We start from the raw sequence: 17,039 nt of genomic DNA, 5'->3' as shown, positions 1-17,039 counted from the left end.
TGTGCCGTTTCTCTTAGAGGAGCAATTTCCCAGAGAACCAGCACTTTTTGTTGCTGTTCTCAGGGTTGCTAGGCAAACCATGAAGTGTAGGCTGTAGTGGGCTATGTTTTACCACGTACACATGAATATAAGGTGATTACAGATATAGGGTGATTTCCCCAATCTCCTAAGGGGAGATGAAAACAGATTAAGGCTTTGGGGCCAACTTGAGTAGGCAAATCTTTATGAATATAGCCAAAAGCGTCAGTGATCTACTGCTACTTGCTTTGTTAATTTAATTACACACACATGCAAAGAATAGTATATAATTTAGAAATATCTGCCATTTATGAAACACTTTTATTCAAATTCTTCACAATTCATCTTTGACATCGGTATCTTTCTCATCGTTAAAGTTACTTTTTCTCATTTCACACTGTTTAGCAGGACAATTCTTCACTGCCATCAAAGTTGAGATATAACACTTTTTAAATCCACATATATGAGACTGTCCTCAGAAATTTCATCCCAAGCCACAAATATTAATTCTCGTAACATTAGAAATAGTTACATAAGTGACTACCACAATGTTGCCTCCATTTTGAAATTTCGTTTTTAATTAAACTTTATTTTGAGGTAACATGCTGTTGTAAGAAGCTCTCATCCCCTTTTCAATTGATGTATTTTTATGTTTTACTGTTCAATATTGCATTTTAAAACCCACTCAATAATACCAAAATCTGTACCAGATATGCAAGGAAGGTTTTAAAAATATTTATGGAAATGGAAATCATTCTTTACCATCTCTCATAGCCAGATTGTCATCAGTTTCTTACATTAACACCAGTTATTCTTGCTTGCATACTAGTTTGCCATTTTGTAAATTGGAAGATATAAACTTAAGACTTTTAAAACTGAGCTTTACTTCCTTTTATAAATTTAACCTATATTTACCCATTCTGTTGCTCTTCATTCATTCATTTATTTCTGTTTCTCCTTGTAAATATTTTTCTTCCTGCCTGAAGAACCTTAGTGTTTCTATTGTTTTTTAGAACTTTGGCAAAGAACTTTCTCATAGTTTTTTGTTTGTTTGTTTATTTGTTTGTTAACATTTTTATTTTGTAGTCACTTTCACAGGATATTTTTGCTAGATATCAAATTCTAGGTTGACAGTTATTGTCTTTCAATTTTGCTTTTCATCATTTCTGTTGAGAAGCTGGCTGTCTGTCTTATTGTTGCCACTTCAGATGTACCTTTCCTCCCTCCCTCCTCCCTCCTCCTCCACTCCCTCCCTCCTCCCTCCTCCCTTCACCTTCCTTCCTTCCTTCTTCTTTCCTTCCTTCCTATTTTCTGGGGAGGCCGCTTCAAAATTTTTCTCTTTCTCCTAGGTTTTCAGAATTTTTACTTTATGTTTCTACATGTGGGTGTTATTTGTATTTTTTTCTAATATGGCTTTTTATGGCACTTATTGAATCTGTGGGTTAATGTATTTCATCAGTTTTGGAACATTCTTGGCTGTTATCTTTTTAAGCAGTGCTTTATCTCTCTTTCTCTACTGCTTTGAGATTTTATATGTGTATTCAAACTTTTTAGTGTGCTTCTATGATTTTTATGTTCTTTTCTGAAATTTCCATCCTCTTTACTCACCATGTTTCAGCTTGGATATTTTCTATTGATCTAACTTTCAAGTTTTCTCTTCTGCTGGGTCCAATCTACTGTTAAACTTATCTATTGATTTTATAATTTAAATTATTGCACATTTTTAGTTCTAGGATTTTCACTTAGTTTACTTATTTAATTTATAGATTCCAGTTCTTATATGTCTTGTTATTATTTTTATGAACACGATAATCACAATTATTTTTAAGTTCAAATCTGATAACACAAATAACTGTCCTATAAGCGTGTTATCTGTGAGTCGGTGTATTTTTCCTTTGGTCCTGTTTATTAGTATATTTGATAAACATTGGTTGAATGATGAATAATGATAATATAATTATAATATAATTATGGTCCAGATGACCATATTTTTATCTTGTGAAGGTTTTCTCTGTCTTCTGGTGTGCAGCCTGAGTGAGCGCAGATCACCATAATTGAGTTGGGGGCAGAAGTGACCCAAAGCTGGGTTGCAGTTTGTGTTAGCCTCAGACTACTTCTAGTTCATCTGAATTCCTAGATTATAGTTCTGAGAGATTTTCTGTGGGCTTTCTTCTTTTCTGGGGCCTGCGATCTTGGCATTGGGAGACTTCAAAACCTCCTCTATGATTTTCAAGGGCTTTCTGCTTAACTTCTCTTTCTTTGGTCTGTGCAGCTTAAGAAGTTGGCAAATACTTCAGAAGGAATATTGCAGTGTCTGGCTCATTTTTCTGTGCTTCAGTACTTTATGGTAGTTTGACCTTAAGCCCTGGATACCTTTGCAGTCCTAAACACCATTTTCTGTTTCTCTAACACCATGAAATTGCCCAAAGCTGTGTAAAGTTCTTTGCCCTTGGCTATGTGCCTCTGTGGAATTACTGTCCTCAACTTCCAGTCAAGAAGTGGCGAATGCTTTGAGAGGAAAAGTTGCGCACTGAGTATCAGCTCATCCTCCCTCGGTTCTCATCTCAGCTCCTTGAGTTCTGGCTGACTCTTAAGCAGTCCTCAATATCATCATTCAGATTTTTTTTTCATGCTTTTTTTTTTTTTTTTTTTACATTGTTCCTGTTGGGAATATTGGTTTACCACAAGCTACAACATCTTAGCCAGAAATAAAAATATCTGTATTTCCTCTTAAAATAATCCTTCTGGGGCCTACTGACCTAGTCATTTATTACTTGTAAGTTTGAGCTCTCAACTATAGTAATCATTACTAAATCTATGTGTGAGTTTTGTTTGTTGATTGGTTTTTTGTTTGTTGTTTTTTCACTGATAAATTCTATCAATATCCCAAGCTAGCATTGATTAAAGTCATTTTGGGATGATGGCTTCTTCCCCAAAGAGTAATTTGTTGTTAGAAATAAACTGAGATTAAATGAGAGACTTCTTGAGGACTTAAATATAAAGAGGCCCTCCTCTTTTCTGAAGCAAACACGGGGGGAAGAATGTCAATTTATTTAGGGTATAAATGGCAATCAGCCTACATAAGCCATACGCAGAGTTGTGAGGGATAAACTATGTCTCTGTGATGCCTGCAACTTCTCTCTGCACTTTATTTTGCCACCTTCTCACTAGGCACCAATGCCTAGTGCAGTTCAGCCTGGTAGGTAGGGCACTGCCTTTTCCAGATATGGCCAGAGACCCAGGCTTCAGACCTGAACACTTCCAGTTTAGCCCTTTGTTTATACTTTAGGCACTTGTTTCCCTGAGATTGACCCCTCAAGGTGACAGCTTCATGTTTTCCTGGACCTGGAGTCACTCCACATATTATCATAAATTGTGCCAGTGGGATGGAGACTGATAACAGAGAAACCACTTCTTTTTGTCCTCAAGTCCTTTTGTGGTTTAATCAAATGTGATTGGACAGGGCATCAGGAGACCTAAAACTCATGCTCTTTTTATCTTCAAATGGGGAAGTCTTTTCTGCCCTTCTTTTCTTGCCTTGTTTTGAAAGTAAATGTCACAGTTGAATTCAGACCACACAAACTTACTGACTCCCTACTGGGTTTATAGATTTGAAGGTGTGAAAAAGCACTTCTGAACTCCCAAGAAAAATGTGGTTTATCCAAGATGTTATTTTAATGGCAGAGTTTGCCATGGCTCAAAATGGGATGCTATCAAAAGTCAGAAGAACTGTAAAAATATAAATAAATCTTACTTGGTGAGAAAAATAAAATCACTGGTTTAGGAACCCTCACACAGCATGAGTGATGGTCCGGTGATATTTCAGGCTGTTTACCCATTGTTAACCTTCTGGTCACTGACAGCTGTGTGCATGGATTTTTAATCTTCTGCTCCTAAGGTCCTGGTGACTCCAGTTCCAAGGCATGACAGAATAACATGACCTCCTTTTACGACAAGGTAGTGAGGGGAAGACAGAGGGAACAGTGCCCTAAAAACTTATTATCACCTCCACCTGGGACTTCGGTTTGAGCTTTCCTTCTAGTTATTTCCATAGTTTGACTTACTACAGAATAAAATAAGAGAATGCTGACTGTTAAGATCATTTCTTAGACCCTCACTCATCATCACCTGAGATTTAGTAAGTACCTTTATCATGAGGCTGTCCCTCAAAGTCGAGTTCTCTGAACAGTCTGTTTCACTTATTAGCTGCATTGCTCAGCATAAGACACTTAACACTCTGAGCCTTAGTTTGATCATCACTGTAATATGGGTAAGATTTGTCTTTGCTCTGGCTGGCTCACAGAGTCCATAACACTGAGCATCAATGATTTCTTTTCAAATACTGTCTATTTTTCCAATTTCCATTCCTCTCAAACAGTCCCCTCCTTCCTTAGAGTGCCCAGAGATGTCAGGGACTTTGGGAGGAAATGCAGAACCATCAGAACTGGCCCAGTTGGGGACATGCAGGGCCTCTGTTCCATGGACTCCCAGGAAGGGGGACTGAAACCCTCTCCCAAGGAAGAGGAAATGCTGGGCACCCGGTGTCTGGGTCCCTAGGGAACTTCCACCAGTGCAATCTCATCTGCTCCAACCAGATAGAGCCACAGAATAGCAGGAAGTCAGGGCAGCCTCTTAACTGGGAACCCATGAGGCAGAGCTGCAACATTTCTACATGTCCCCACTGTGCCCTCAGGGGGTCTGGCAGGAGAGTGCAGGACCCCCCGGGCCCTAGCTAGATGGGAGGGGGCTGATATAACTTGGAGACCACGCAGACACAAGGGCTCACTCCTGGTACTCCCCAGACCTGATCTTCTGAGCAGGAAGAGGGGTTAGTGCAGGACAGAGGGAATAAAACCCAGAGTTCTCACCTTTATGGATCCATATTCAGCAATGGGGAGTCTGTCTTAGGTCCATGCCCTGAACATACTGGTGTGTGTGTTCTGCCTCAGACAAGCATGATTTGGGACCTGCAAGGGGGAAGAACAAGGTGGGTGAGTGGACCCAGTATACCAACGAGGGTTGGTATAAACAAAGGGAAAGATAGGACTGACGCATACATGAACTTTAGTTTTGGCATCCTGACTACCTCACTTAATACTTTCTGTTCATCTCTTCCAGCAGCAGTGTCCTCGTTAAACGGATGTTCAGGCCCATGGAGGAGGAGTTTGGTCCAACCCCTTCCAAGCAGATGAAAGAAGAAGGGATGAAGCGAGGTACCTCTTGTGCTGGGGCACTCCGCTGGCATCGCTGAAGTGGCCCATCCTCCCGTCAGAGTGGGGGTGGCGTGCCCAGGCCAGACCCCTGTGGTTCAGTGTTGGCCTGGGGATTTTTGATTGACACAGAAAGTTCATGATCTTCTCCTCTGCTTTAAACCCTGTATTTTAAAACACTATAAGCAAACATTCATTCTTTGTGGGCACTGGTTCTTTCCTTTGCTTTGGGAGAAATGTAATGAATATACTGGCTCATCCAGCAATGAGATATAAGGTTAAAAAGAAATTCTTGCTGTGTATGTGACAATGACATCTCATAAGCACCAGCAACTGAGAATCATTCAATAGATGCACACAATTAATCTCTCACAAATAAATGAGCCTGTTTTCTGTGACATCACAATTTACTCATATTTTCTCAGGCAAGGGCCTTATTCCATTTCACCAAGAGAGTAAGAAATGAAGCGTGAGCATGTCAGCTTGCTTAGCATTTGACGTTGTACACGACCCACTGTCCTTCCTCAGAATAAGAGGAAAGTGTGGGGAGAGGCAGAACCCCTCGTCCCCCCATATCCTGCTGTAGCCAACACCGAAAGCTTCCAGAGATCTTTGTCTTATATAGTACTAGACTCTTAATGAGTCAAGTTACCATGTTACATATATTTGCCATCTGCACAGGCTTGCATTTTTTGTTATTGAGAAATTTTATTTTTTGTCAAAATGAGATTTGTGTAACAATCAAGAGATCCCCTTTGTGGCTTCCTTTGGCCACGTAGAGTTGTATAACCTTGGAAATGCCATCTTCTTAGAGTCTCCATTTGTAAAGTGGGGATGACAGAAATATCTACTTCATAGAGTTGCTGTGAGGACTGATGAGTGAATGTATATGTATTTATTTTATTTTATTTTTCAGGCGAGGCAACCCTTGGTTGACCTCACAGATTACAATCCCTTATTTTTTATTTTTTACACCTAAAGCACCTAGTCTTCCTAGGTGGTCTCCCATCCAAGTACTAACCAGGCCCAACCCTGCTTAGCTTCCGAGATCAGACAGGATCAGGCTTGTTCAGGGTAGCATGGCCGTAGACTTGACAAGCAAATGTATAAAGCACTTAACTCCAGTGCCTAGTACACAGTGAGCACTGTGTTCACTGTTATAACTCTCAGCTTTATTATTAGACGTGGATCTAATAATATATTATCATAACTGTGAATAAGTAACTAGTGATTCAGAATGCAAAGATTATAGATGTCTGGATAGTGTTAATTAATTAGAGTCATTTAAACCTTTAAAAGATTTTCTGACTTCACAGGCTCGCCATCAATATTCAAGAGCATTTTGAGCTCCCTTCCTGCTTGGCTTTTGTAGCTCATACTTAAAACGAGAGCGGGGCTATACAGAAATCAAAGAAACATACAGGCAAAATTAATTATAGTTTGCATCTATGTTTAGTGCATGCTGGCTAGTCCAAAGGTTGTGTGTTTCAAATTATTTTGAGATTGTGAAGTCAGCACAAAAATTGCCACTTGGAATTTGGATTGGGCTGTGATAAAAGCAAGTCTTTGGCCTTTGAAACATCTATCACATAGAGACACATGAGGGCGCTGCAACCTACCAGCTATAGAGAAAAATGTTCTCTCAGGAGTGGCTTTTCTTTGGAAAAGGACCCTGGCGTGTCTGAGCCCCCTGCCCAGAGCTTCCAGTCTGAGCTGGTCGTTGACAAGCAAGAGGAACTAGGGTCAGCGATGGTTCTTATTGTTGATTTGTTAGCAGTTCTCCAGGAGAGAAAATGAGCATAATTATCACTGATGCCATTATTTGTTGTATTTGCCTTTGTAGCCACTTCTCAGGGGGGCTCCCTTGGTGTCACTTGGGGCTGCCTCTGTGGCCCTCTGCCTGTGTCTGTACAATGTCTGGGATGTGGGATGGTTGTGATGGCTGTCGGCATCAGAGTGACTCTCAGGAGTGCTGTGCCGCAGATATGCAGTTAATGAAAGCCGACTCCCAGGCACACTGTGGGAGTGTGCTGTGAGCCCAGCACGCTCTGTGTGTGGCTACCAACAAGCCCAGCGGGAGAATGGTGGCACTGCCTTGTGGGGGTTTCTCCCACAGCTCGTCAACAGGCCACTATGCCACCTTTAACTCTGTCCGGTGACACCTGCAGCTAGAGTAACAGCCATACTATTTTAAAGACAGTAATTTTTTAAATGTCAGTGTATTTGTTATTTTTTATACTATATATACATAATTTTTAAAGCATTTTATTTATTTGCCCCTCCCTTAAGACAGTAATTTGAAAAGATTTATAAATCCAATGGAAGCAGTACTCCATTTTAATAGAACATAGTTTGGGGTTACCTTAGGATCAGATTGCTGGAAATGACATTTTTCTGCTGAAGGATGTGGGAAGTTATAGAGTATACATCTGTAATAACCACTAGTGATGGGTTGCATTCTTTTGTTGTTTGTTTGTTCTTTATTTTTTTAACTTTAATTTTTCTCATTTAGTTGTCATTTAGGTCCTACAGCCTAATTGTTTCTCATTGTACTGCTAACACTGAGTCCTCTTACATCGCCATTAGGTCACGAGACCATTTTAGCTGAAATGGAGGCTATAAAATATTCCATCCAAAGGATTAAATTTGGAAATCTTCGGAGACACAATCTGTTTATTTAATTAGAATTTTGTTTTTATACTAAGTAAAGAGAAGAAACTGCAATGCTTAAGTGTTGTGTGTGTGTGTGTGTGTTTGTGTGTGTCATACACAAACCAAACATCTGTGGGCCGCAGAATGAAAATGCAAGCAGAACCCTTGTGCATCCATGTAGACGTTGCCTTTATAAAGCAGCAGCTTTAACGACGTCCTTGGAGATTAGGGAGGAGAGAGAAAAGGTATGAGTTAGAGCTGATTTCATTTCCCAGCTCTGACCTCATTCTTTCAGGTTGGTGGTGACTGGGGTGCAGCTGGTATCTGACCGTAGCCAGATCCAGGCCTCTCAGGGCTTTCTGACGTGCACATGCATCCTGGGGTGGTACATGCACAGGGGTGCAGGCTTTGGCCTCGGCCCTCTGCCTTCACTTTGAAGGAAGAACCGGAAGCCATGTGTCACTGGGAGAGCGAAGGGCAGTCAGCTCACCGGGGCTGGAAGGCCACATCTGAATGGCAGTTCCCAGTTCTTTGGGGGAGCTAAGCCCTAGTGCACTCGCTAGTAGGAAGGGTGTGCAATGTGGAGTGTCTTCGCCTCAAATGACACCCAGGGTCCCTACCACCTCTCATTTTCTGTGCATCGCCAAATGCAGAATGTTGTGTTATGGAGAAATGAACAGAAAGCTGCATTCATCTTCACTGGGGGCACTAGAACCACAATGGCTTCATGACAGCATCTACTGATTGAGGAATGGGGGCTTGCTGCGTGCCGGGCAGCTAAGCATCTCACATGGAGGCTATTTCATTTAATCCTCACAGCAACCCTATGAGGTAGATATTATTATTATCCCTGTTTTACAGAGAAAATCAAAGCTCAGAGAGGTTAAATGACCAGAGTCCCACAGCAGACTGAACTTGGGTCAAAGCCAGACTTGTTGTCTCTTACCAGTGTGCCACTGAAATGCACCATCTCTCTCCCAGGCCTTTGCACAGCTGTCGGCTGGAGTTTGTTCTCCCTGTCCTCTCTCTCCTGGCCTGCCCACCTCCCTTGCCTGTGGTGATGCCTCTATACCATTTGTAACTCAGGACTCTCCTTCAAGTTAACTTTCTGGGAGCCCAAAAAGCTCAGGCTCCTGTAAGCACCCTATCTTTTTCCTTCATAGCTCTCATGACTCTGTCTAGTTGTCTGCTTATTTGAGGAATGCCTGCCGTTCTAAGTGGACTATGAAGTCCTTAAGGGCAGACAGCATCTTAACTCATTGCTGCAATCTCAGCTCCAAGCACACAGCCTGGGACCTAGGGGCCCAGATAGGCATTCAGTAATATTCGTTGAATGATCAAATAAATAAATAGAAGACAGAGGTCACAGAAAGAGATGTCATAAAGAGCTCATGTAGCCACTTTGAGAAATTCAAAAGCGAACAATGGTGAACAATGGGTAACAGCCTGTTAGGTGTTACCCAATTGTCAGGTTATGTCATTGAATCGCTCCTCACCGCAGTTGTCTGTGGAGGTACTTCATCACCCTTACAGGATGTCATCTGCGTCAGGGGTCCGAGGTTTATTAGAAGATGTTGTCGGTCTCTGACACCTATGTGACAGGAATCATCTCCTGTGACAGCAGCAAAGTCGTGTGGGCTCCTCAGTCATCACTTTCCTCCTCCTTGTTTTTCAGTGCTTTTGTACGTGAGGAAGGAGACTGATGATGTGTTTGATGCCTTGATGTTGAAATCTCCCACGGTGAAGGGTCTGATGGAAGCGGTAAGCCACAAACCCCTTTCAACCTCCAGAAAATCTGCTTGTGTTTTCCTGAGCTGGAATCCATTTATTAAAATGCAGCCTTGGTGTTAGCTCCGGAATGAGCTTACAAAGAAAAAGGGAAAGCAGAGATTTATGGTGACACTGATCTCCATACTGTCAGGGCTTATTAGCATTTCCAGGAGAAAGAAACTGAAAAACTGCCAATTCCCTGTCAGTTTAAGGCTAATCGGTGTAAGATGCCATAGAGGAAGGTTAAACTGTGAATTTGCATTTGTCTCTGCGTGAAACCAAATTAGACATGTTTAACTTCCAGATATGTACAAAACAAAAACAATTAGGAAGTGTCTTGCTAGCTGTATGATAGTGTAATCCAAAATAAAAATATGAACTCTTTCGGTTAAGAAAGAACATATATATTGCAGAATTCTGAAGTAAGAGTCTAAGTTCCTTCCTCCCTTATCATTCCCAGTTTAGTCTAGCATTACCCTGCTGGGGCTCAGAAAAAGTTATTTTATATTTTATCCATATACTATTTATCTTAATATGATTTTAATATGACTCTATTTTGAATATGATTTCTAACTTCCTCCCACCCTTTCTTCTTTCTGTACAACTTGTTGTAGAAGGTCCAGGTTTTTTATAGTGGCGGAGACAACGAGACCTCCAAGGGACAGTCCATTTATGGACCGTTGTTGGTTTGCAAAATAGCTACATTAGAAACAGCATCTTGAGTTATGAGGCAAAGTGTTAAAATGCATAAGATAGTGCCTATAAGTGGAATCATACAGTACTTGGCCTTTCGTGGCTGGTTTCTTTTAGCCCCATTTCATCATGTTTTGAGGTTCTTCCATTTGTAGTATAATCAGTACTTCATTCTTTTTTATGGATGAATAATATGCATTGTGTGGATAGGTCACATTTGGTTTTTTCATTCATCAATTCATAGACATTTGGATTTTTCCACCATCTGCTATTATGAATAGTATTGCTATGAACATCCATGCACAAGTTTTTGTTTGAACACTTGTTTTCAGTCCTTTGGGAGTATATACCAAGGAGTGATAGCCAGACACAAAAGGTCACATATTACTTGATTCAATTTATAAAAAATATCAAGAGAAGGCAAATACATGGAGACATAAAGCAGATTAGTGATTGCCAGGAGCTGGGTGAAGGGGTAATGAGAAGTGTCTGCTTTGTGAGTTTCCTCTGGGGGTGAGTAAATATTCCAGAGCTAGATAGTCCTGATGTTTGCACACCATTGTGAGCGTACTAAATGCCACTGAATTGTACACTTTAAAATGGTAAAAATGGCAAATTGTATGATATGTCAAAGAAAAAATTATTGATTACTTATTTGAATTTTTTAAATGCATAAGAGTGTTAACAGTGCAGATTTCCCACTCCCCTCTGGGGCTGGTGTTGTCAACAAGTCCCCAGGTGGTTCTGAGCTGGGCACTGTGGTTCTGAGCTGGGCACTGAGGACCACCCTCTCAGAAACACTGCCGAGGGTTTGGTAATCTATTCTATTCGATTTTGCATTGGGATGGGGTTACCTGTTACTGAATCTGCTGTGCCTGAAGGAAAATCGAAATAGAAATGAACACAACAAAAAACGTGACCTACATCTCTTCAAATCAACGAGAATTTTAAAAAATGACCCTAAAATTACCAGAGGTAGACTTATGAGCTAAAGAAGTCTATAAAAGGCTCAAAGCTCTCTGGGGTCCTTTGGATAAATTTCATTACCCTAACCTGGCCTTTAAGATCATATTACTGAAACTGACTTACCTAGGACAATGGTGAATACAAAAATTAACTAAGTAGTTGTTTTAAATGTATAATCCCAGACTTCAACTCCAGATTCTGATTCTGCTGAATCGGAGGTGGAGTGGTGGTGGAGGATCAGGAATCTGTAGTTTAACAAGCTTTTCAGGTGTTCTGAGATCAGTCAGGTATGAGAACCACTGATCCAGACCAATTCTAAACTGATTCATTAAGCTATGATTCATTAAGCCTTTTCCCTTGGTGTCTTTCTTTCCCTTTCGTGACATCTGGCCTGATCTATGAGTGCTCTGTAGCTGTGGTCATGCTGGACCACTGTGGGGGTAAATGTCACCTTCACTCGCACCCGAACGTTTGCAGGCACTTGCCACCACAGCAGAGTTGAGCTTTTGATGCCTCTTAGGGGAGCTCGTTACACCTCCCTTGTCCTGCTTAGCCAGGGCCCAGGGGCAGGTGGTGCACAGTATCCTTTGACCTTGTACATCATGGAGAGATCAGAGTTCCCAGGCTGACTCTGGTCAGATTCCTCAGAGCAGTTCTGACTTCATCACTCCCTCATTAAACCTGGTAGAGAGGTTTTATCAAAGCACCAACACAAGGATCTCCTTGCTTCCTAAGTTGTGCAGATGGGAAAGTCAGGTCTGAGAAGCTGTTCAAGATTCCCAGGCAATGTGGCCTGGTGGTAAACTCTGAAGGAATGACACTAGCGGCCCCTGAAGTTGGGGGGCAGCTGTAGGGACAACAGGGTCTATTTAAGTGAAGACTTCAGTACACCATGAAGTGAGAAGGCAGAATTTTGAAGAATACTGGCTTCTGTTTACTGTCATTGTTCCCTAAAGTTACTTGGGACCTGAGTGGGGTTAAAGGGCTCTCTCCAGGGTGTGGGTTCTCTGAGGACCAGCGCCTTCCTGGAGTATGACATTTATCTCTCTGGCACCAACACACACAGGTGGAGACAGCGTAGCCTAGTGAGTCATCATGTGGAGTTAGAGCTCAGAACACAGAAACCTGTGTTCATTTCCTGATGGTGCTCCTTACTAGCTGGACAAGCTTCTTAACCTCTTCTTCATCCTCTACATGGGAATAATAATAGTACATTCCTCACCGGGTTGTTGTGGGGATGAAACTCTCTGCCCGATTCCTAAGTACCCGATAGAGCTTAGCTTTCGTTACTAGTCATCGTTTGGGGTAGGAATCAGAGCTTGAAAAGTCACAGAGTAAAGATTTTCCCCTTTTCCTCAGATTTTGGATTTCTCAAATGACCAGCTTCTTATAGACATGGTCTGAAAGATGGAAAGTTATTTTGGCTCATGATTCCATTATATAATCTTCCACTAACTTGGCATTTCAGAGGAGGCATGGAGCTGTGGAAACAGTACAGGGAACCAGATCTGAAATTCTGGAAGCTGTGTGGGGAGTTCCCTCCTGAGCCTCCATCTAGAAAGCTCCTCCCAAGAAATGATCTTTACACTCCACAGTCTAAAGTCCACATTAAACAAAGCCTCAAAACAAGAAGGCAGTGTGACCCTAACCTCTATGCTCTGTTATCACTCTTATTCTTAAAATAAGATCACGTGTGGGATTTTATATTTTTTAATAACTAAAAGCTACATTTAAAAAACCCTAACTTTTAAGGAAATCTGTTTAATCAAGAAATATTATGCTTGATCTTGAGCCATCGCTTTGAATTCTGTCACTGGTTCAAAATGGCTTCCCCTAAAACACAGTCCCCCACTCATCATGGACCCAGCATGTACTGTGGGGCTAGGATGTTGCTTCTCTCAGTGGGAGATTCTATTGGAATCTCTTAGGGTGCTTTTCAGTGATGCCATCCCAGAGCCCAACGTCTGACCGGAATCAGGCTCTCTGCAAGTAGGCCCAGGAACCAGCATTGGTGACAATCTTCCTGGTTGACCCTGAAGCTGGAAACTGGTATCAGCCTCTGATTCTGCCCTAAGGTCCTGTTGTGCATATTCACTTAGAAGGGGAATAACCACCCTCGATATACTCTTTTGGGGGCCCAAGTACCTCCAAAAGTAGTCCTGAGCAGTGACGTGGCCCTATAGGCCATGCCACATCACAGCCCCATTCCTGTGGCTTTGGGCATTGGCCTAGGTCGAGGACACCTCTTTCATCCTTCATCAATGGTGTAGGAAAACCAAACACTTTTTCTGCCGAGGAAGGTGCCATTAGTCTCCCAGGGACAGCAGACCTCACGACTCCAAATGTAAAAGTGCGCCTTGTGTACAATCTGTGTGTATCTTGCAGTTGTTTCTGAAATAGGAACACCCTGCTTTATCTCAATAGTCACACTGTTTTGTTCCCTTCCTAAACTAATTACTGAAAGGTTGGCTGTGCCTCAACTTCCTCATCCGTAAAGTGGAGATATTGAGAATGTTAAATGAATTAATGCAAGCACTCAGTAGATATTAGCAGAGGTGACGGCAATGACATCGATGACGAGGCAGCTGCTTCCGCAGCAGGATGATTTGGATTGCTTTTCAATGGGAACCTTCTCTCATTTCTCCCGTTAAACTCCAGGTTCTTTATCCTCTGTCAGGCATTATTTAGACGTTAAAGAAAACTTGTACTGGAGGATAAAGAGCCCCCCCAAACAGTTTTGTACTTTTTTCCTTTTTTAAAAAAAAAAATAGTAATTATTGGCATTTGGTTGTGAAATATTGATTTGTCATGGGACAGAATAGAACAGTATTGCCACCCTTCCTTCAGATGGGAACTGAAGTCTGAGTCAGAAAGTGTCACATCAGAGATTCGTTGAACAGTTTGGAGATGGTGACAGTGTTCCTACAGCCTACGCAGATTTCCTGAAGTCTGTAAGTTAGGTCACTTAGTAGGATGGAGTAGTTCTGTTATCTTGAAATTGGGTTGTTTTTCTACTCAGCAGACTTTATACTATCCTTTGAGATAATATTACTGAGTTGTCCTTAGAGAAGTCTCCTATAAGACCAAGGTCACAGGTCCCACCAAAAGTATACACGGAGCAGCATATGGAATAAAAGGGAATGGGAAACTTGATGGACTTGGGCCAAATCATGACTGTGTAGTCTTGAGCAACTCAATCTCAGATCTCTGGTTTCCTTCCTCAAAAAAAAGTGCTACATGTCTACCTGAAGAATGGTTTTATTTGCATTGCCCTTGACCTCTCATTGTCTTAGAAAGAGCCCTTGACCACAACAACGAGAAGTAGAATTACTATTTAATCATGCCAGGCTGGGTCACTTTCTATAGGACAGACTGGATAATTCTTATTTACTAGTCCTGATCATCTCAGACCTTCATTTCACATTCCAGGGAATCATTATTCATGCAGATCTAGATGCCTGGATAGAAAAAGATGTTACTGAATATTCCCATACTTGGTGTCATTTGGATAAACTAGAATGTTTCTTTTTTCACCTGCATGTTTGGTATTATGTCAATCAAGGCATCCATGTAACTTTGATGATTCACTCTGTATTCCTTATTCTTTTTTTCCCCTGTCTTTATTGAAATATAATAGAAAATTAGTTGCTCATATTTACATTATACAATTCAATGAGTTTTTTTTTTCAGTTTTAGTTGCAATACAATAATAATATATTAGTTTCAGTTGTACAGCATAGTGCTATATAACTCACGAAGTGGTCACCCCACTAAATCAAGTACCCTTCTTCTCCCTTACATATTTTTTACAACACCGTTGACTGTTGTCCTTATGCTACACTTTATGACTATTTTGTATCTATCCATCTGTACTTCTTAATCCCTTTGCCCCTTTACACTGACTCCCCAACCCCCCTAACCCTTCTCATTGTCTAGTAGCCCTCAAAATATTCTCTTCAAGAGTTTGTTTCCATTTTTGTTGTTGTTTATTTTGTTCTTTAGATTCCACGTGTACGTGAAATCACGTGGTATTTGTCTTTCTCTATCTGACTGACTTTATATAGTGCAATACCCTCTAGGTCCATCAAGACAATATCTTTTTCCATCCCCTTCCTTTTAGTCTGTGTGTGTTTTTTAATCCAAGGTGAGTCTCTTATAGACAGCATATGTAGGGGTCTTATTTTCTTATCCATTCAGCTTCCCTATCTTTTGGCTGGAGCACTTAATTCTTTTCCATTTGAGGTACTTGTTGATAAATATTTAGTTATTACCATTCTTTATTCATGTTTTTGATACATGTTTTTTTTTCTTAAAGAAGTCCCTCCAACAATTCCTGTAATACTAGCTTGGTATTGATTAATTCTTTTAGCTTATTTTTGTCTGGGAAGCTCTTTATCTGTGCTTCAATTTTAAATGATAGCTTTGCTGGATAAAGTATTCTTGATTGCAGATCCTGGGTTTTCATTTTGCCAAGCCCTTTTGTCCTTCAAAGTTTCTTTTGAGAAATCGGCTGCCAGTCTTATGGTAGTGCCCTTGTAGGTAACTAACTGCTTTTCTCTTGCTGCTTTTAAGATTCTCTTTTTGTATTTAACCTTTGGCATTTTAATTATGATATGTCTTAGTGTGGGCCTCATTAGTGGTTCCTCTTTCTTGGGACTCTCTGAGCTTCCTGGGTTGTATGTCTATTTCCTTCACCAGGTGAGGTAAGTTTTCCATCATTATTTCTTCAAATAGCTCTTCAGCTTCTTGTTCTCACTCTTGAGGTACCCCTATGACATGGATGTCATTACCCTTAATTGTGTCCCATAGAGTCCTTAAATTATTATTATATTCTTGGTTACATTTTTCTTGCTGTTCTGATTGAGTGTCCTTGGCTTCCCCATCCTCTATATCGGTGTTTCAACCCTCTTCTTCACCCACTGTGTTGATTCCCTCAAATATACTCTTCAGCTCAGATAATGTGTTCTTCATTTCTGACTGGTTCCCTTTTATAATTTCTATTCTATTTTTATGTTGTTTTTTTTCAATCTCTTTGTTAAAGTTCTCACTGATTTCATCTACACTTCTCTAAGTTCATTGAGCATCGTTATAACCAGTGTTTTGAACTCTGCATCTGTTAGATTGCTTGACTCCATTTTCCCTGGATCTCTGTTCTATTCTCTCATATGGTTTCTGCTTCTTTGTCTTCCCATTTTGACTGTTTTTCTGTGTCTGTTTCTATATACTAAGCAAAGCTCTTAAGTCTCCCAGTCTTATTAATGCGTCTTTGTGTGGTAGGTGTCCAGCGACACAGTCCTGAGAGGGGTTCAGCTACAGGCCAGTTTTCACCCCAGCCTGTGCCCCTCTAGGGCCACCTGTTAAGATTCAGCAAGCAATCCACAGATGCTGTTGTTATAGTTGTCTCAAAAGGCCATGCCACGGCCAGCTGCCACCACTGTGAGTCTTGGCGCTGCTCAGCAAGGAGCACTGGACTCATGGAGGACACACCTGGATGTAGCTTGGGTAGGGCTGTGAATTGGGGAGGTAGAGTTTCAGGGAATCTTCTGGGCAGAGCGACCTCTGTTATCCAGTTTAATGACTTCTCAGCTATGGCAGCACCGCGGCAGCACACTGGTGGGTAGGGGGCGGGGAAAGGCTCAACAGAGGAATAGTGGATACCACTGGCACTTCTGCACGAGAGAGAGCCTTGCCTCCAGCCCTAGCTCCGACAACTCAGTATTCCCCTGTAAT

General features: G+C 41.3%; 1 protein-coding gene and 1 pseudogene across 5 annotated transcripts in view; one reads left to right on the top strand and one right to left on the bottom strand.

Annotated features, from left to right (window-relative positions):
* GRHL2 (grainyhead like transcription factor 2) overlaps window positions 1–17,039 on the top strand; it is a 152,920-nt gene that overhangs the window by 123,778 nt on the left and 12,103 nt on the right. For 4 of the 5 annotated variants that reach the window (XM_039853622.1, XM_039853626.1, XM_039853625.1 and 1 more), the window contains exons 13-14: window positions 5,137–5,231; window positions 9,556–9,641. In XM_039853622.1, the coding sequence (XP_039709556.1) occupies window positions 5,137–5,231; window positions 9,556–9,641 (181 nt within the window). The remainder of the gene's footprint in view (window positions 1–5,136; window positions 5,232–9,555; window positions 9,642–17,039) is intronic. The other variant, XM_039853623.1, reaches the window with a different exon arrangement.
* Window positions 6,201–6,319, bottom strand: LOC120595749 (uncharacterized; annotated as a pseudogene).

Source organism: Pteropus medius, unplaced genomic scaffold (assembly GCF_902729225.1).
Source record: "Pteropus medius unplaced genomic scaffold, Ma_sr-lr_union100, whole genome shotgun sequence".
Classification (NCBI taxonomy): domain Eukaryota; kingdom Metazoa; phylum Chordata; class Mammalia; order Chiroptera; family Pteropodidae; genus Pteropus; species Pteropus medius.
Note: the sequence above shows the minus strand (reverse complement) of the source record. Positions and strands in the feature narration are given on the sequence as shown.